This window comes from Homalodisca vitripennis, unplaced genomic scaffold, assembly GCF_021130785.1.
Source record: "Homalodisca vitripennis isolate AUS2020 unplaced genomic scaffold, UT_GWSS_2.1 ScUCBcl_5043;HRSCAF=11562, whole genome shotgun sequence".
Taxonomy (NCBI): Eukaryota; Metazoa; Arthropoda; class Insecta; order Hemiptera; family Cicadellidae; genus Homalodisca; species Homalodisca vitripennis.
The window spans coordinates 1-21,059 of record NW_025781151.1 but is presented as its reverse complement, the minus strand read 5'-3'; the positions used below and the strand labels follow the sequence as shown (position 1 = coordinate 21,059).

The 21,059-nt window shown below is 32.5% G+C and overlaps 1 protein-coding gene across 1 annotated transcript; it reads right to left on the bottom strand.

The window, feature by feature from the left end:
• Window positions 1-1,222: 1,222 nt before the first annotated feature.
• LOC124373196 lies at window positions 1,223-6,580 on the bottom strand. Its single transcript, XM_046831596.1, has 3 exons — window positions 6,470-6,580; window positions 3,478-3,585; window positions 1,223-1,651 (listed from the first exon to the last, which is right to left on the bottom strand). Exons 2-3 carry the CDS (start codon window positions 3,568-3,570, stop codon window positions 1,292-1,294), a joined length of 453 nt encoding a protein of 150 aa, XP_046687552.1. The 5' UTR covers window positions 3,571-3,585; window positions 6,470-6,580; the 3' UTR covers window positions 1,223-1,291.
• Window positions 6,581-21,059: the final 14,479 nt, after the last annotated feature.

Below are 21,059 nucleotides of genomic sequence, written 5' to 3'. Positions count from 1 at the left end.
ATACTGTCACATCATTGGCTTCTCTCAGACCGCTTGAAATAACAACCCTCCACGACCAGGAGATCAAACGAGTATGTATTAGGCACCACCTAATAAACCGGTTGTATACTGTTACACCAACGGCTTCTCTCAGACGCATGAAAATAACAATCCTCCACGACCAGGAGATCAAACGAGTATGTATTAGGCACCACCTAATATACCGGTTGTATATTGTTACACCAACGGCTTCTCTCAGACGCATGAAATAACAACCCTTCACGACCAGGAGATCATGCGAGTACGTAATAGGCACCACCTAATAAACCGGTTGTATACTGTCACACCATCACCTTCTCTCAGACTGCATGAAATAACAACCCTCCACGACCAGGAGATCATACGAGTACGTACTAGGCACCACCTAATAAACCGGTTGTATACTGTCACACCATCACCTTCTCTCAGACTGCATGAAATAACAACCCTCCACGACCAGGAGATCATACGAGTACGTATTAGGCACCACCTAATAAACCGGTTGTATAATGTCAAACCATCGGCTTCTCTCAGACTGCATGAAATAGCAACCCTCCACGACCAGGAGATCATACGAGTACGTATTAGGCACTACCTAATAAACCGGTTGTATACTGTCACATCATCGGCTTCTCTCAGACCGCTTGAAATAACAACCCTCCACGACCAGGAGATCAAACGAGTATGTATTAGGCACCACCTAATAAACCGGTTGTATACTGTTACACCAACGGCTTCTCTCAGACGCATGAAATAACAAACCCTCCACGACTAGGAGATCATACGACTACGTATTAGGCACCACCTAATAAACCGGTTATGTACTGTCCTAGTATACTGCAAACTCTAAAGGTTTATTGCACCATTAGAAAATCTATTACATGAGGAGCCCACACTTTTCCCTCAACAGTACCACTAACCTTTCTTAAGTTAATTTACGAATTTCTTCAAAAACCTTTTTACCACTATATGCCTAAAATTTTTAAAATTTTAAATCTCTTGGTAAAAATTACAAAATCAAAATTTTCAACAGAAATGGAAAGCTTATGATGCAAAATTTAAGTCATAAAAGTCAAAAACGAAGCTATGGACGCATACTTAGTCTCAGAATGCCAGTTTTGACTTTTTATATACCACACTATTCTATACGTCTATTAAATTATGGGAGAGGGAAATGCAAACAAGCATAACGTTTATATTCTATGTGAGGAAATCATTTAGAAATATATATTTTGCAAAAATCCAAAAACAACCAAACTGTATTATAGTAGATTTACAAATTTTCCTTTTTCACTGTCTCATGAACATGAGAGCAAAGCATGTTCACCACCTCTCTGTCGGGTAGTAATGATATATTCTCTGAATTCCTGGTACACATATTATCAGCGTATATGTATGCGTCTCTTCTGTCAATTCCAAAGTTGTCAAAAATTTCATTCATGGTTGCCTTTATGATGTCGAAATATGAATATTGAATACCATTTCTTAATCCTGGAATGCCGGAGACCTCATCCATTCCACCCCACAGTCGACATTTGTCATTACGCCGTCTGGAAACCATTTGTAGCAACCCAAGCTCTTCATTCCCAGTTGGAGCACTCCAGCCGTTGTAGGAGGGACTCCCAGGATAACCCTGCGTACAAAACAGGAAGTTGTTATTATGAAGTACTAAATTAGTAATTATTAATACGATAGATATGTGTGTGTGTGTGTGTGTGTGTTTTGATCTACTATATTTTTGTTGTTCCCTGGACACGGCTCACTGTTTTGTAAAATGTGAAATAATGGAAATGTTGAATATATAAATAACTATTACCACCAACGTTAAGGCATAACTGGAAATGGCGATTAAAATGTAGGAATAATTAATATTTCATAACACATTTTGAGCCCAAGAACTATTTTAAAATTATTTACTCTGCAATATTGTAAATAAATTGTTATTCTTTGGTAATCGCATGACTCGATAATACCCGCAATGATTTGGCTTTTTTGTTGTAAAATGTTCGTGATAATCCAAATTAGGTATTCATTGAAAGACAAATTGGAAATTATGGAAAATGGGAGTATTACTTACTAGCTGAATAACCGTACTTTACTACGGGACTAAAATATAAACTTGCATTACCTAGTTTGTTATGTCCCAACTATTACTGTGTTGAATTTTGAGTTTAACTCCAGTTCACCTTCTTTTTATTGCAGCGTCTGGTATATGACGCTGCCTCAGACTTCACTCCTAGAATCGAAGAAACTCAAAATGAAATATTGACGTCGTTTCAACATCAGAGACACCTATAAATACTTGAAGTGGTAGTCTCATTGTATCATCAGGTATACAAAAAAACACTGTAGATGTTTCGTTATGACCTTCTTCGCCGTCGAATTTTTTCAGACAAACATGGCTCCAGATTCCAGGAGTCAAGTCTGAGAAAGCGTCAGATACCAGACGATGCAATAAAAGGAAGGTGAACCGGAGGTAAACTCAAAATTCAATTGAATCAACACTTCTTACCATAGCTACGTCATTATTGTGTATTGAATAATATAATAAATTATTAAATAATTAGTATTGCAGATCTTTCGTCTGAGGAATTCCATTAACACGACATTACTTCATCACGAGCGAAGTCTAGACCAAGCCACATTCAGCTGGCCGTGGAAGAAATAAGGGTTCCTTAAATCCACTGTTGCTCTGTTTAACTAGCCGTTGAGCTTTATTCACTGTCATAGAAAATCAGCGTTTGACTGGGAACTGTAAGCTTTAAATTGAAAAGGATAATCTGAGGGACTCATGTCTATCTACCTGCCCTTCTGTCTGCGATAACTCTTGTTAGAAAGGAACAAGAGATTTGAAATCTGATACATGCGTTTCCTAGAGTCCAAGAAAATCCTCTTTTGATCAAAAGATCAAATGAGAGTCCGTACATCTGTCTTTCCCTATGCCCGTCTATACGACAACTCTTGATAGAAGTAAAACTCTCGATATATTGGTTTCTCACGGTTCAAGGTTGAACCCTATTTGTATTTGGATACAACAACATTCAAACATTCCTTTTACCCCAGAATTTACATTCCAGTACATACATAATGGCCCCTGGAAAGATTAGTTCACAGGATTCGAGTTATTATATGGATTTAAGTACAAATAACCGCTTAACTAGGTCTTAGGAATTGTTCATAACTGTACAAGTTAGTTTACTGTAGTAACAATATATATATATATATATATATATATATATTCCAAACCTGGTTCTGGCAAATAAACTGTTCCTTAATGCACTTTGACCTGACGTACATTGTTTAATTTTGCATAAGTATACACGATTTATTTCTTGAGATAACACCAGTATTCAAATCGTTCCTTCGGATCTATTTGTATTATTAGTAAATGATGAAGCCAAATTACCGGGATTGCACTGGTATACCTTGTAATATAGTGAATATATTATTAGGATTCACCTGATAACTCCAATAAGGTTGTGCGTCCACTGTTGCCACATATCCGGAAGCAGTAGCGATTATCGAGATTGTCAAAGGTACAAAAATCCACATGATTGAACAATGTTTCTGAAATAAAAACATAGGAGAGAATAAACATATAGCAAATCATATTACCACTAGCACTGATTTGTCAATAGTGTTCTCAAATATACTAAAAAAAACATCCATTACAAAGTGTCCTTATTAATATAATCGTTTCTTCTGTGTGTTTTCCTGAATTGTGATCTTGAATGTCTCAGGAGTGCCAACTTAAAACCCCCAATCGTACAGTTACCTACAAGTATTCATTTCCCATACACCAATAATTTTTTGTGTCAATCAGTGTGAAGAAACCGTCTGGAACGGTAATATTCACACCTGTCACTCAAAGAAACCGGTCCAAGCGGGGAGTAGATTCTCCTCAAAAATGTTCCAATCATAAAAGCATAACAATATTTGCAATCTTATTTGATTCCTTCTTGCTGATTGGTATATTTTTAATGAATTTAAAGGCCCATGGGTTAAAAGCTAATAATGTCAGAAAGCAACACAAAGAATAAAGACTTCTATACATAACGTACTCTATGGTGGGAAGGGTTGATTCAATGTGAATTTGAGTTTAGCTCCATTTCACTTTCCTCTTAGTGAGCGTCTGGAATCTGACGGTATTACAGACTTGACCCCTGGAATTTGGAGTCATGATTGTCTTAAGAGATCCACAAGTAGCGGTGTCGAAGAAGCCTAAAATGAACTCTTTTTGGATCTCTTGAGATGACTCCAAATTCCAGGAGTCAGTGACAACGTCAGATTCCAGACGCTGCACTAAGATGAAGTTTTACTGGAGCTTAACTCAACTATAACAACTCATTAAAAATAAAAATTTTAAATCTGTAGTTATAAGAAAATTTGTTGACATAGTTTTAAGACAGTGCGATTTTTAAAAATGGTGAGAAGATATTTTTATTCTTAAGAAACTCGGGTAAATCTCTTAAATAGGTTAGCAATGTCTTTACAGATTAACAGTATTATGATGATAACAGAATGGAAATATTTAGATGTAAATTACATTAGGCAAGTGTTTTTAATATTATTTCCTGATAAATTTATAAATAGTATAATATTCACCATATTTATTTTCAGATATACAATGTTTTGATCACATTTCCAGCTATTATTAAATATTACGTTTATGTTAAAAGGTTTGGTTTTATAATTACTTGCAATCAAAACGTTCACTCCCACATCTTAAAAACGGTAAGTTGCGCTACTACTCGCCATTTAAGTAGACAGTGTGCAACTTGGGAACCAAATGTTTGCAAGGTTCCTCTGCTAAATCCACTTGAACTTAAACTACCAAACTTTAAAAAATATATTAAAACTTTAAAGATATTTTGAATGTAGGCAGTTAGTATAACATTTTTTAATTTACACTAATGTAAAACTGATATTTTATTACGTATTTTGCATTTTCATCTTAATCAAGTCTCTCGAAAGGTGACTAGGATTTTATAAAATTATCCTATACATATTATTCACTTTAGGCCTGACTTCTATAGCTCTGCTATGTGCTCCATAATTTCAATAATATAGGAAGATTTAGTAAACAATAAACTGTATAATTTCAACACAGCTGGACGATAAAGAAATTTATAAAAACAAAATTGATTTTGTCTGAGAATTCTAGTGGCTTATATTAGATAGTTTCTTACCTTTTTTTGATACAAAAATAGCCCTATTCCAATTTATTGACTCAATAGTTTATGAGCCTCGATTTTGAGTTTAATGTCAGTTTACTGGGTAACCCTGGTTTATCCCGGAAGAATTTGGATCTTTAACGCTGAGAAACCTGAAGCTGAATTTCAGTCTAAAGCTGAATTTTATATTTTATTGGAAACAATTAGTGTATTGAAGTCTATTGATGCAATTGAAAAGAGTTTAAACAAGTGGTCAGCAAAAAAATCATTTTAAAATGAGTTATTGGCTTAAAGTATAATATTATTTGTTTTAAATTAGTATATAGTTTAAAGTAAGTAAAATATATAAGATATATTGGTGTTGTTTTACCAACTACTAATTAATATATTGACAAACTACAATTTTAATAGCTCATATAACAACCAAGCTCAATCTATTATAATATTAATTCATGAAACGTACTTCAAAGTAGAATCGAAGATTACGCTATTGTCAATGTTTCAATCTAACGAGGAGTACTTTTATATTATTGTACTTGTGTCATTTCCAAGGTTAAATGATTTAAAACTTTAAATCTGTATAAATAAAACAATGCCTAAAAGTTTTTTATAGGCCATTATTACTTTAAATATGTTACGGACATACTCTCTATAATCTGAATGTTTCATTTCTCGAAAAAGGTCTAAAATATGTTTACTCCAATTTAATTTACAATCAAATATTTCCGTAAGCATTCTAAATTATTTATTTTTTTGTAAACAAACACTTAAATAAGGAATCCCTTACAGATTTTATTTTGGCAACATCATGTAAATTATCTATAATATTTTTTTTTCTTTTAGTACTTTTTTATTATACAGTAAGTTAAGCAAATTTACTTTTACTGAAAACCATATACATTTATAGAAAAATTGTATATTTAACTTCTTGTGATGCAAATAAATGAAATCGGAAGTAGTTACAACACTTTCATTTTATGTAACGTTAATTGATAAGACTTAAAATTTTCTTCGCAATTCTTAAAATTTAGAATATGTTATGGAAAGAAATTTAAATGTTTACAATTGGTTGAACAGTTGGTAAAAATAAATACATATACGTGAGTCTGCACACTATAACATAGGATTCCTAATAGATCCCTTACAGTACATTTTGATGGATATTTGGATCGTATTTTAAAAGAAGCTGTGATCAAAAGAGATAACAAAAAGAATAATATGAAAATGGAGATTACAATGGATTGGTAGACCACAATGTATAAACTTATTCCACTTACCTGGTTCGAGTAAAATGGAAAAGGATGTTGTCTATTTGAACTTGCAGTGTTGACTGTTCTCTGAGGTATGGCAGGTTCTTCTCTAATGCGAAGAATCAGAACCCGAAGTAATCAGCTGTCAAATAATATTTATGTACCGTTACATTTGTGTTCCGCTGTTTCTGTTGAGAACAATGAGTAACCTTTCAAATAATATTTATGTACCGTAACATTTGTGTTCTGCTGTTTCTGTTGAGAACAATGAATAATAATTGATAACCTGTCAAATAATAATTATGTAGCGTAACTTGAATCAACTTTTAACTAAGGGAACAACACTTAATTAAGTAAACGCCATCCATGTGTGATTATTTGTGAATTATTTTTTGTTGAGCAAATCAAAACCGAAATAAAAACCAATACCGATTCCAGTGAAAATGTAGAATGACCTGTTCAAATCGAAAGTTGGCGTGATATCTTTGATTATGTGGCATCCGACTGAAGGGGGTTTGAGTTCTAAATATTAAGTTCTTTAGTTGTCCTCATATGAGGGTTGGGTTAGCTGCACCTCATCGTGGTTGTTACTATCAAAAAACATCATCAGAACTGTCGAACTACATACCTATCAGAAACGACGACTCATTGGAGTCGTTAACCAGCAAACCAGAGGTGGAAAATTTAGGAATAGGCCGCTATAGTTCTTTTTACGTGTCTATATTTGAGTATGACTTATATATTAAATCAGCCTATTGCAATTTTTATGTTCCGAATGGCAGGACTACAACTTTTCCGCATATCATCACCGAACATGATCTCTAGAACCCAAAAACCACCCTTTAAAAAATATTGTGGAAACAATGACTGTTCCAAAAAGAGCACAACCAAGTTGAAACTTAAATATAAATATCTCGGGTATATTTCTCGGCCAGTTTTATACTACATTTTGTTTCAATATGGCTGCTATTCTAAACTGAAAAATTCAACTCCGATGTTTGTTAACCTAAGTAAAATTGATTTGGAAACGCTTATAACATTTCAAAAAGATTTTTTAATTTCAATTTTAGTTGTATCTCAAGCGGTTTTCAAGACAACTGAGAATAAATATATCTCTAAATTGCTAGAAAATCTACCTACTTTTTCTGACTGAGCCTGAAGGACGATTTAATAACATCATGTTGATTTATGGTAAGATATGAGAGCCCCTTTTTCTAAGAGCAGGGCCGTACTCAGGATTAGCGGGCTCCGGAGAAGATATTCGGCCGGTCTCATCATGTACCGCCGCTCACCCCCGTACAAGTGTGGCGGCCTTAGTAATATGTCCAAAAAAAAATCCGGTCTGCGTATAGGTCAGATTAAGAGTCTAATACTTAATCCAGGACTAAAGAAAATGGCTCTTTTTTAAAACTACAATAATCTGTCACAGTTCCTCCAACGGCTTTTCCTCCAAACTAGGTTTCCCATGTTTAAAAATAAAAAATGAAACCTAGAAAGCGTTTTTAAACTGAGATATGAAGCTGAGGAAACTTCCGCTACACCCTAACGTGAAATTTCTTCTTCGCAGATTTATGACAGAATATTGTAGATGTGCCAAAGTCAGGGTTAGTGGTACGAATGGGTAGTGAGAACTGTCTAGATAGACAAAGATATAGAATTCTTTAATTGCGCTAGAAAATAACCCTGTATTGCATTGGAAAAGTTAACTGATAATTTTGACACGCACACCACAATTTTCCTCACGGAAAAATACAAGGATAGTACGAGTACATTCATTCGACTCAAACCATTCGCCAATTTTCCAATCAAAGTCCCAGCTACGGATTCAGTCACCCAAATGGGCTGGGAGTCATGCCCAGTTACATGCCTAAGTAACTAAAGAGCGTTTTAAGGCATTTCTTTATAGAATATGGCAACCTGTTAATGAAGTGATCACCCGCTTGTGGGGGAAAAGTGTTCAGAAACTAACAATATAAATCCAAATAATAAATAGTAAGCTAATAAATAAAACACACATAGAAGAATCACATGCATTATCCAGTATAAATATTGCGTCATAAGAGTTCACAGTATATACATCTGTGTAGCTTGGTCAAACTCGACATACGATACACAAAATAACCGAACACAAGTCGGAGGGTATAGAACACTACCGGAATACATAGCAGAGACCAGATATACATACATACATAAATACATAGTAGAGTCACTGAAAATGTTATATGCCCAGTCTAAAGGGGCGATATAGAAATACATAGAATTTTCTGGTATATAGTTTCCATGGGACATCTGGTATACTCGGATTTCGCGTGCACTGATTTAGTTTGTGTTGATAAAGGAACATTACAATTGAATGATGAATTATTATATTTTATAAACAGCAGTGAATTAATGCACTCTTTTGTTTTACCAAACCATTCGTTCACCTTACATTAGATAAACTATAAGTACATGTTATATTTTTTTTTAATTTAAGTTATTATTGGAGAGGTGATCTAGTTTATGTTATGTGGGTGGAATACAATAGCATTTTGATATTACCCCAGAAATTAATATAATGCTCTTAAGCAATTAGAACATTTTGAACTAAGTATTTATTCAGTTATGATATATTATGAAATTTAAATGGTGTTTTGTTTATATAATTAATTTTTTATGAATAATTCTGCTATTATTTCTACAATGACAATCCTAATAGTAACTGGTACACAGTAAATTATCTTTTTATATTGTTGTAATACGCATTTTACAAACGAATCCAGACCTGAGCAACATTTTGAAGGTTATTCCTCGGAAATTACTTAATTGCATATAAATACAAGAGCATAACGTACAATTTGTATAATTTTTATTTTGGTGCAGAATATTAATTTTATGTCTTATTATTTTATTGTTAATGTTGTGAATTTTAAGCACGATTTACGTGTATGGACTTATTTTGAAATTATATACAAACATTAGATTCCCTAAACAGAATACACTATTACTACTGTAATTCTTCTGTCACAAAGAATTTAGGACACATAATTAAACAATTGAGACGATAGATTAATGCATACCTCATGGCGTCAGTTACTGTAATTAATTGTTCCTACTATAAACTAAAGCAAACAATTAGTGTATTTTCACTTAACTATTTAACTATAATCCTTCTATATAAATTCACACACACATTTTCCGCATCAGACAGAAACAATCTGATAAACTTATCAGCGCAAATCCAGAAGCTCAAAGTGCGATTATAAGTTTCGACAAGGCCATATTGGCTTTCCCACTCCCATCCAATTATTCTATTTGAATAAAACAAAACAGCTAAAGGACGCACCCAGAAGCCGTCTTACTTAGAGAAGTTCTTAGTTTTGTTGTCTCAAGTTTATTGAGTTCCCTAGTATTTTGGCAAGCTTCTAAATTATTATTATTAAAAAAAATAATCTTAACAATATTTGACTAACAATTTAAATTGTATCGCAATTTATTGTCAACAGATTTCTCAATTCAATAGCTAGTCCCCTAATCGACACATTCACACACATTCAGACTTACAATTATTCCCCCTGACATTCCAAACACAGTCGCACTGACTTCAGATCCACCACTTTCATATATAAGTTAAAGTTAGTTTTTTACCATTGTGCGATCCATGTTAATCAGTAAATAAGAAAACCCGTTAATACCATCCTGCCTTGAGATAGCGTCATTGGTGTATTTTGAACTTACATTAGTCCGAATCGACAATAAAGCGCTCTTATTTTGGATGGGATTAATCTCTTAATTTATATTACTCCTTATTCTAGGTATAGAACTTAATTTTTTACTAATATTCCTTACACACAACCTTAAATCCTACTTAGTACTATATTCTAGTGTTCTTACTTGTTACCATTCTTGTATTGGAACTTTATAATACTACACAATACTCGTTTTGCTGCCTTTAATGTAGTCTATTGCTGATGTTTTAGCATTATTTCACTATCACCAATACATTTTAAAACGAATATGTGGGATAGTTATTTTATTTTATTTTTGTTCTTGGTATCTTATATGAGCCAGGTATTGCAAACCTATTAAAATAATAAGTTTATTGAAAGGTGGGGTACAGTATCAGGTACCTCTGAAATCAACTACTAGTTTATCAAATACTGGAGTATCAGTTTAGATTCGGTCAAACTAATTCTAAATAACAAACATGTGTTTTTTAAAAACAGGTTGCTTGTGAAGCAAAGTTTGAAACGTACAAATAAACTATTTATTTTCACCTAGTAAATTAAAATTTCATTAATTTTTTTTCATTTTTGTATCGTTCCCAACGAGACACATCAAAAGGAATAAGGAACACTCTGAAAAATGATCAAGTTTACTAAACCTATCGACGATATAACCTCTCTCTGAAACGTGAACTAAGCACATATACCGATGATAGCCTATAATAGTATATACATATAGTATATATAGATATAATACCGATGGTTGAGTAGTCTAAGAAGTCGGATTTAGGATCGACGTTAGATATAGCGGAGGTTCAAATCTTGTATGTGTGTGTTGCATTTTTTATCAGTACTATCGACCTTGTATCGATCTATGGGGACGGACAGAAAAGGGCTTAAAAGGCGTCAGCTTCTCCTTAAAAAATAACATCACCGTGAAAACGCTATTGCATTGTTATGTAACCTTATGGTTCGTTATTATTTAAGAGAAATAAGAGAAGAAAAACAGTAAAATTGGACTGTTAATTTGATTGCATAGGCTGGGACTCTTAACATTAGAAAACTGTAATACTTTAGAATTTATAGTATATTTATAATATAGAAGTTCACTATTACAAATTTCTTATAGTTCACACGTTTACTAATATATATATATATATATATATATATATATATATATATATATATATATATATATATATAAAAATGAAAACTGTTCGTGTGTAACAGCATCACTCACAAACGGCTGGACGGATTCGCCTATTTTTTTTTTTAATTTGTTCATCTTGATCTGTAGAAGGTTATAGGATACTTTTTATCCCTTTCCCGATTCAGGATTCCGCCCCACTGATTACAGAAATACCCGTAAGAAATGCATTGCAGCAAACATATGTTATTAAGTGAAAGAGTCTTTTCAAATTTTTTTAATCAGCTGTTCTTTGTAAACATATATAATGCCACAAAAAATTGTTGTTATTTTTGACAGTACACTTAACGTCGCAGGAATCCATCTGGAACCCTCATGTTTCTCGCACGGTCAATTATACGTCGCTTGCTCAAGAGTCGGAAACCCGAAGAACCTGAAGAACCCGAAGACGATTTATGCTCCAAATAATACAACTAATAACGTTGTTTACCAAAACGCATTAAAATAAACAAAAAACTTTTATAATAGATTTTATGATATGCTACGATGTATTAGTAGAGCAATAAATTAATTGGAAAAACGTATAATAAAATTAGTATTTCTTTTCGATGCTTGATTGATGTAGCCCTCTCTACTGCCACGCGAGCGGAGCCGCGGGTTTAGGCTAGTATATATATATTAGTATAATTTTAGAATGGTAAATTTGCGTAACGGCACTCTCAAAAATTGTTGGAACATTTTATTGTGTTAAATTACGCAGTGCACTTCAATCAGATTCGTGCAAATGTGTAAATACACTCAACCCTTTAACCTATATAAAACATTTTGTACAATCTTGTATAACATCGTTAGCATTAATTGAGACTTTTATGAAATAACATTGACAAATTAAAATGACAAAAATAAAAATTATGTTTGAACAGTTTCAGGCGTATTAGGAATACATTATGTGTCGATTACTATTAGTGTTAATTGCTATAACATTAGCCTGTAACGAATCTATCCCCATATACGAGTTGATGTCCCCTCGTATCGCACATAATAAGTTGATGCTCATGTTTCCCACTGTACGTTAGATACTATCCAATTCCCTACCCTAAAGGGTTCTGGCATATATGGCCAGTCGTTGTCCTGAGAACAGCACTATTTGGTAGTGTTTTGGCAATCTGCCTCTTGGCCACCGATTGGTCTGATCATCTTTGATTGCCCAAATTATGTCGGATTGGAACTTCTTCCGCTCTGATTCGTCGACTTTAGGGAACAAATTAATACAGTAAAAATAGTTTGTCTTGTACTTTCCTATTTCAAAGCTTAAATGAGGAAATTGTATCCTGTTCATAGTATTTTTACTTTCATTCTGATAAAAGTAAGAGTTTATTTACATGAACGGATTTTTAACGGTTTAATTCAACCGTTTTTAATAAATTACACAAGAGAACAGTTGAGATAAAGCACAATGAACGCTCCCTATGTTATTTCTTTTAAGCTAATCCTATATATTTCCGTTTTAAAGTCAATGCGCCTGTTTATCAGTAAATAATAATATAAGTATAATAGAAGTTAAAATTTAAAGAAAAATCTAAATATATCGCAGTTGTTTGTAGTGGAAAAATATAATAAAATTACTAGAAGGTAGCTGCACTGTAATTAGCAGCGATAAATCGGCTTTATTTATTTCAACGTGCGACAAAGATAAATCAGTAACACTGTGACAGTATTCATGTTAGATATCCAACTCAGCTAATTTAGTAAAGTGCTGTCTAAGATAAATATGAACAGTAAGTTTTCAGATGAACAGTTAATTAAATCCTTAGCTGAGCAGAAAGAGTTTGAAAGCTGGGAAATATCCAGGACAAATCCAACTCCTACCTAAAATAATAAAATATAAAATCTATTGATTAAGTTCACACTGTATCAGCTGCAGGTGGTAGACCTACAGCAAACATATCAGTTTGTGACATCACCAAGCTTACTTCATAAATTGGCATATCCAGTAGTATTCATGTAAAGTATCATTTACGATATTTAAATGTATATTTCAATTTAAACAGTACACAATATTAGTCCTTTAGTATTAACCAAATTCAATAATTTTCCTTTAACTGTGTTTTCCCTTGCATCTAAGGTATTATTTAAGAATCAACATTATGAAGACGAATTTATGATATTATTTAAGAAGGTGTGTGGTAATGTAGAAAACGGACATTGCATGTATGGGTCGAATATTTTTTACCAAGATAGTAGGCAAATTTTAGTTTATGAGCTGTTTGCATAATAAAAATTAGAGATCATCTAGGTATCACTACAACTCAACACAAAGTCATCCAATACGTTTATTTATAAATCTAAATGAACTTATTAAAAAACAGGTGGTACATATCAACTTAGTTAAAATATAAATACTGCTCAGGGATAGTATCAGTCCAAATTATTTTTCCATACAATCTCAGCAGTAATGTGGACTGTTCTTTCTAGTCTTAATTGGGCCACAACTTAGAACAAAGAAATTGTCAAAAAATTAATATCCTAGCAGTAACCGATTCTATATGTAAACTCAATTAGTTTAGGTTAAGCGAATAAAAATTTAGTAAATTAGTTGAAGTATATTGTGTTCAACAACGTTTGTGTATCTAAAATAACTGTACCTGGCAATGCCGCATATTTTAGTTGTGTGTACTGTAAAAGATGTTTAAGCTGCATCGTATGATAGCATCTTTGTATTCGTAATGTAATCACTGCATTACGGAGTATTATTACAACTAAGTCTGATCATAATACAAACGTATAATATGAGCAAAATAAGTAAGCATATAGTGAATTCTTATCTGTACGTAATTTAGTTTATGGAACAGTCACAATTGCAATAAATTCTTATCTAAATTAAGAAACATAAATGACCTAGTAAGCGAAACACTGCCAGCTAACACTTTTCATGATTAAAAAAGCTGCAGATGGTGTAAACAAGTTGAAGTAATAAAAATTGAAGTAATAGGAGGCTGACATTTCAATCAATAAATATTTATTACGGAGACATGATTTCATGTATATAATAAGTCAACAGTTAGAGTTAAGAGATACAAATTTGTACATTCTCACTACATCAGGATCACACTCAAACGTACAATTCATCACTCGTCCATATTTCACCCATTTACAAATTTTCCACCAACAACACGGAAGTCAATCTCCTGATTTGGTGACCTAATGCCTAAAACTCGATAATATTATAAAATTTTTGTGTCGCTTAAAAGCGTTTTAAAACGAATTTCTAGCAAAACGGGTGTCGCGGCATTCTTTATCCCACTTGTCATGGCACATTTAAACATGCAGAACAGAATTTGGCACAGTTTAGAGACTTGGGAGAATCAACAGACGAAGTTTTTTGGAGGTTTCTCTACAAGACTGTCTGAAATTCTAATGAGCGATTATTCGAATCACTTGCTTCTGCAAATTGAACGCTCTCGTCAACTGGTTGCTTGAACAGACACTCCACAACACCACTCTGCAGGTAAATCGGGGGTAATTTAAGCCATTTTAAACCGTCATCAGAACCTGATTAGGGCAATACTTAAAATTTGTATCTAAAGACTTAAAAAAATGGCTGAGGATATTTCTTCCAAACATATTCATGTGGTCCTTCCATGTCAACCATTGATATAGGTGTATTACCAGGAACTTAGAGCTGGTTGAACACAATTGTTGATTTCATCAAAAGTCTGTTTTTCCAAAGAATATTTTGATTTTCCACTGAAGCAGAGCATCGTGTAATCAGCATACTGCACGACTTTTTCCATGCAATAGTGAGACTTAATGTCTTTGACATTTATGAGAATTTGACATTGGAGTGAGGATTGGATTTAAGTTGTCGCTTCTCGGTCGGTCAACTCGTAGTCGAAAACGCACTTTTGCTATACTAAGAATTACTCTTTCATGCAATTAAGTATTCGTATCAATATTTAATTTAAAAACAAAATTATTATACACTAACAATCCGCCATTTGTCACGCCTTGAGCAGCACGAGAACACCTCGTGCACATCAATAATCAGTGAACAATCCACAATAAAAAATTAGTACAGACGTACAGTATAATTAATTTGTAATGACCTCATCTTAGAACTGACTTGCTATTGAGTTACAACGTTTCAAAAGAGCAGCACCTTACAGGGTCAATCGATCGGTCATTCTATCGGTCAGTTCTGCTAGATCGGTCGACGACTGCCGATAGCTTATCTTATCATAGTGCGTCGCGTGTCATAGCCTGCTATTCGTCTGCATTAAAGCGTTATTTAGTATTTAACTAAGTCATATAATAACTGTAAATAAAAATTGCTTAACATTTCCTATCTTGTATTGGGAAAACTTTTTGCTTTCATTTACATCAATAGATAAACTCAAATCCAAGAAATGTTTCATTATTGCAAGAATTGCAATTAAATATATGTCATCCGTGAGTTTGATCAGGTCTCACACTGTAGTATATTGTTTAATTAGGGATTTTTTACGATCGGGTTGAAGATTACAGAAAAAAAACACTAAAATTTAACAAGTGTCTTATACACGTCAGTCATGTGCGTGGGGATCGAGAGCTCATCTCGACTACAAGATATCGCTGTCTTTAGAAGTGGAGCGTGAGAACATTGGCGTGAGGTTTCATTCATTCACAATTATTCAGTGTTCAAACTCATGTGAATGAGGAAGGTCTCAATTGTGCTTGTTAAAAACACAACTAGACGAAGACATAACTAATTTATTTCCAGTGGTAAATACGTTTTAAAGTGAGAACAGAGAACTGAAAAACTAACTGTTGTGTGTTCGTGGTGTGAACCCAGGATCTCCCAATTTCCATACCAGGCTCTCATGCACATCCGGCAAGTGGTAAATCCTGCTTCGAGTCCTGATGGAGCTAATACTCTTTGTTAATTAATGAGTATTGAAATTAAAATTTAATCCTTTATGAAGTGTTATATTATACACACATCAAAACGATCTTTGCAGTCAATAGTTCACTTCAATTCCTTTCTCTTTTCCATTGAGATTAACATTTCGTCCAAAAGGTTCTTTAGAACATCCCTCAATCACTGTCAAACAGCTTTTTGAGGTCATGAGTAGCGTCACGCTAAAGTCGTTTAAAAACTTGTCTATGCAGGCGCCGATGTTTTATCTTCCTATTCCTTTTCCAACATAGAACATAAACATGTAAAGATACTCAAAATCCATTGCACAAGTGATAGTGTGTCCACCATCCTCGATCAGGAGTTCGACTTATTGGAGACATCCCCCAAGTTTCTCGGGTTCGGCGTTGTGTTGGGCGTCAGGCATATATTATGTTTTAGTACTCGCTGACATTGCCTCTAGGAAGTCAATGCCCGTGGAATTCTTCCTTGTCTTGATCTAGACTCGGCTTTTCCCAAATCTCCACCCGATCGAACATTTGGTCAGGTTTCAGAACATCTGCCACAGCATGGAGTGATGGGTTTAAGTTGTATGCACTAAACTTGGTTAACCAGTCATACGAACTTAGTTCAACACCTTACATAATTTCTCTTAGAAGTATTTAGAGACTTGGACAATACAAGATTATGGCAAACAAAGCTGAGCTAAATGTACGAGGTTCCGCAATGAACTGCAAAGCGGGAGTAGAAGTAAAGTTGTAGTACCGACCAACAGTGGAGGAGTTGCTGTAGACCATATAAAGTAGACCAGCCTCAACCTACATTCCATTAAGCCACCAAAAGTTTGATTACCTGTTGAAAAGTTTAGGGATAATGCAATGATCCCCAAAAAAACAAAACAAAAATGATCTATTTTGAAACTTAGTATTTATATATTCAGTTTTTCTTGCATATATTTCATCAAAATAAGTTTTTCAGGAAGTTAAAACTAACAAACGATACATAAATATCTCCCCCATATAAGTTTGGTACTTGTCTGACTGTATTTGTGTTCTGTAAATATTGTCTCAGTTTATCCTTACCTCTGTGGTAAAACTTTAGCCTATAGATTGGATTTGCCTTTAAATAGCCTAATATTTTGTTTTTTGACTTTTTAAACTTTTAGATTAAAAAAATTACTTTTGCAGTTTTATTTATTGTCGGTTTTTTAATCAGATACCTTCAGGAAGTTAATGTTTGGTATAACTGTTGTTAAATAGTTATTAAGAGTCTCTGCCGAGTTTCTTTAACTATCTAAATAGTTATAGAACTATTTGTTAGCAGATCCAAACTTATAGATATTTGGATTTTTATTACAGATTTTATCGACCAAGGGATGGGTAATGTATCTCAGGGAATAGATATTCATTCTACTACACAGGGACGTTAAGATTAAATTTAACATATCAAAATTAGAATAATATTGCATTAATAAGATTAGTTCCACAAGGATTCAAAGAAAACTATTAGTTCAATAAATATGTGTTACTCATTACGTCGTTGTTTGTCGTCTCTCCTTATAGGATTATTAAAGTCGTTATATTTAAAAAACTTACCCTGTATATATATATACAGTATATATATATATATATATATATATATATATATATATATATATATATATATTATATATATATATATATATATAAGTAGATATGAATATGGCGGTTCTAGCTCACTTTTGGGACAGACAGAAATTCCATACAAAATACTGTTTAAAGGACAATAAACGAATCTGTAAAATCAAACAGTAAGGCGGTTCTAGCTCACTTTTGGGACAGTCAGAAAATCAACGTAAAATACTGTTTTAAAGGACAATAAACTAATCTGTAACTCACGAATGAAAAATTAACCGAATCTATAGCCGTTTTACTGTTCATTGTAGGCTTCTAATTTCTAAGCTGTTTTAATGAAAAAAATCCAGAAATCTTCGAAATCTTTATTCCACGAAGTTAATTGTAACACAGTCTTTATCTTTAATAGTCTTCTTTCCAGTAACAACCAAGTGTAATTTTTCATTTTTATTCAATTCTTTAATCTTTTTTTCATCCAAAACAGTCAAAAATCTGTTCGGTAAGTGTACTTTACAATCTTCCAACTCGGCAATTATTGTAAACCCGAATTTATCTTTCATTTTCTCCAGATTCAAAATTTTTGTATTTCTTATTTTCTTATAATTTCTATTAATTTCTTGTATTCTTTGAATGTTAAATCACCAACCTTATTCAACTCTTGTAACAGTGCCATTTACATAGAAAAAAATTAATACTTCTACACTTTTAAGGTGAAAAATCAAACACTATACTTCCAAAATACACAAAAAAACCACAGCTTCTTAAGGTACATATACTAGAGTTTTTTTTAAAATCCTGAAAATCTACTGAATTTCTCTAAATTATTGCGAATTTTTAGCTTTTAAAGTTGATAATGTGAACCGATATTTCTCGAAAAATTCTGTTGTAAATATATTAAAATCTTAAATGAAAAATCTTGGAAAAGTTAAAGAAAAAAATTATTGAAAAAATAGTATTATAGAATTTAAATTACCCCCTACAAACCAATATAGTAATAAAAGTACTTTTATTACTATAACTATACTATTTTTTCAATAATTTTAAGTCTTAGTTTACAGATTTTTCTATAATAAATAGAAGAATCTACAGCTGTTTTACTACAATTTGTGCTGATTTGTGTAAAAATTCTAGTAAAATTCTCCCACTTTTGAAAGTGTTAGTTAAACAAATTTTTTCTTCTTTAAATAGAAGAATCAAAGGCTGTTTAACCATAAATTGTGCTGATTTTTATCAAATTTTGATAAAAGTCCTTAGAAATCTAACTGAATTATTGCTATTTTTCAGCTTAATAAAAAGATATTTTACTAAATAGTAAAACTTGGCAGATTTCAAATTTTTGCTCTTTAAATATGGAGAGGAAAAAGGTATCCTGCCCGTACTGCAAAAAAGATGTTTTCGAACATCATTTTACCAGGCATTATAATTCAAAGAATCATCTGAAAAATAAAGATATTTATGAAAAAGAACTAAATTATTTGAGGAATTGGGCTAAAGAAAATCCAAATTTGTAGAGATCACCAAAACATGTATAATATATAGAAAAATTTGCGTGAACTAAAGAAAAATTTTAAGGGAAAGTAAAAAAGATCTCAATCTATTTAAAGATGAAAAAAATTCAATCAATCGCTGAGAAATTGTCCATTGAAACAAACGATAAAAACTAAGTCTGAAATGATCGAAGAAATTGACAAAACGCTTAATGAAGAAAACCAGAAAATATCATTGATTTCGAAGTTTTATCCTCTATCCATGGTCTTTTCAAGCAATACATTTTAACGAATTTAAATGAAAATTTCATGTCAATTTACAAATATCTTTCTATTTTGCGCCCGGAAAATTAAAAGTTTAATCGAAAAATTTCAAGAAAATGTTAAAAATAGTAAAGGATATCTCTCTTTGGAATGCGAATACGAAAGAACTTTAGTGAACGGTGAAACACAAACGTGTCCAATGTACTTTACTATAAAAGCAGACGAGATCTTTGACATAAAACGACTTTATTACTAAGCAATTTAATAAATTAACACATCGAGAACAAACGAATCATCCAAATAAGGGTTCTGGATGGGACATTTAAAAGGTGTAAACAACTAGTTTTGAGCATTAATAAACACGAAATAATGAACGCAGGATCATATATCGATTTGCCAAAGAAAATCAAAGATAAGAAAGCTTGTGTAAATATCAAAAATAAAGATGATTTCTGTTTTGTTTATTCTATCCGATGCGCTATTGAAAAACCCGAAAAGAATGCTGACAGAGCAAAGCAATACGAGAAATTTGTAAATGACGAGATATTTTCAGGTTTCGAGTATCCAATGTCCTTAAAAGATATACAATTATTTGAAAAACGAAGTCACAATTCCAAGTACAAATATCCAAAAATGTCTATAAATATCTACAGTTATGATGAGAAAACTCAATATTGTTCCATTACAAATTTCTGAAAAATACGACGCTGAGTTAAACATTGACTTATTGTATGTTAAACAAGAAGACAAATCTCATTATGTTTTGATAACAGATTTAAATAAGACTCGTTTTCTCTCAGTTTATCTAAGCATGAACACAAAAAAATGTCTATGCAGAAGATGTTTAAGCCATTTCTACAATCTGGAGATTTAACAGACCATTTAGAAATTTGTAAAAATCACGAAGTTTGTAAGCCAATTATGCCGTTTCCAGGTCAAACAACAACATTTATTAATATCAAAAGAAATTTTCTCATCCTTACGTTATTTATATGGATTTCTTGAAAGCATATTTAGAGAAGATTCCCACATGCAAAAACAATCCGCAAAAATCGATCACAACCAAGATTCAGAAGCACATTCCATATGGTTTTACTCTATACTTAGTGTCTAATGTGACCAATCGTATGTACAAGCCGATATGTTATCGAGCCAAAAATGAAGAAGATTTGCCAAATGTTCCTGCAAAATTGTTTGAAGAACTTAATAAATTATCGAAATACATAGCTAAAAAGTATAATTCTAAGAATAAAATACCTATGAAATTGACCGAAGAAGAAGAAATTGCATATCAAAATTCAAATCTTTGCCATATTTGTGAATGTGAGGGTTTTGATAATCAAACAAAGAAAAAAAGTACGAGATCATTGTCATTTAACAGGTAAATTTCGAGGTGCTGCTCATTTATCTTGTAACTTGAATCTCAAATTTCCTCAGAATATTCCAGTTTTCTGTCACAATATGTCATGTTACGACACTCATTTGTACTATAAAAGAATTGGCTAAAC

Coding starts and splice junctions, on each gene's coding strand:
- LOC124373196 (XM_046831596.1), bottom strand. CDS start 3,570: ATGTGGATTTTTGTACCTTTGACAATCTCGATAATCGCTACTGCTTCC. Junction 1,652..3,477: donor AACCTTATTGGAGTTATCAG/GTGAATCCTAAT, acceptor TTTTGTACGCAG/GGTTATCCTGGGAGTCCCTC.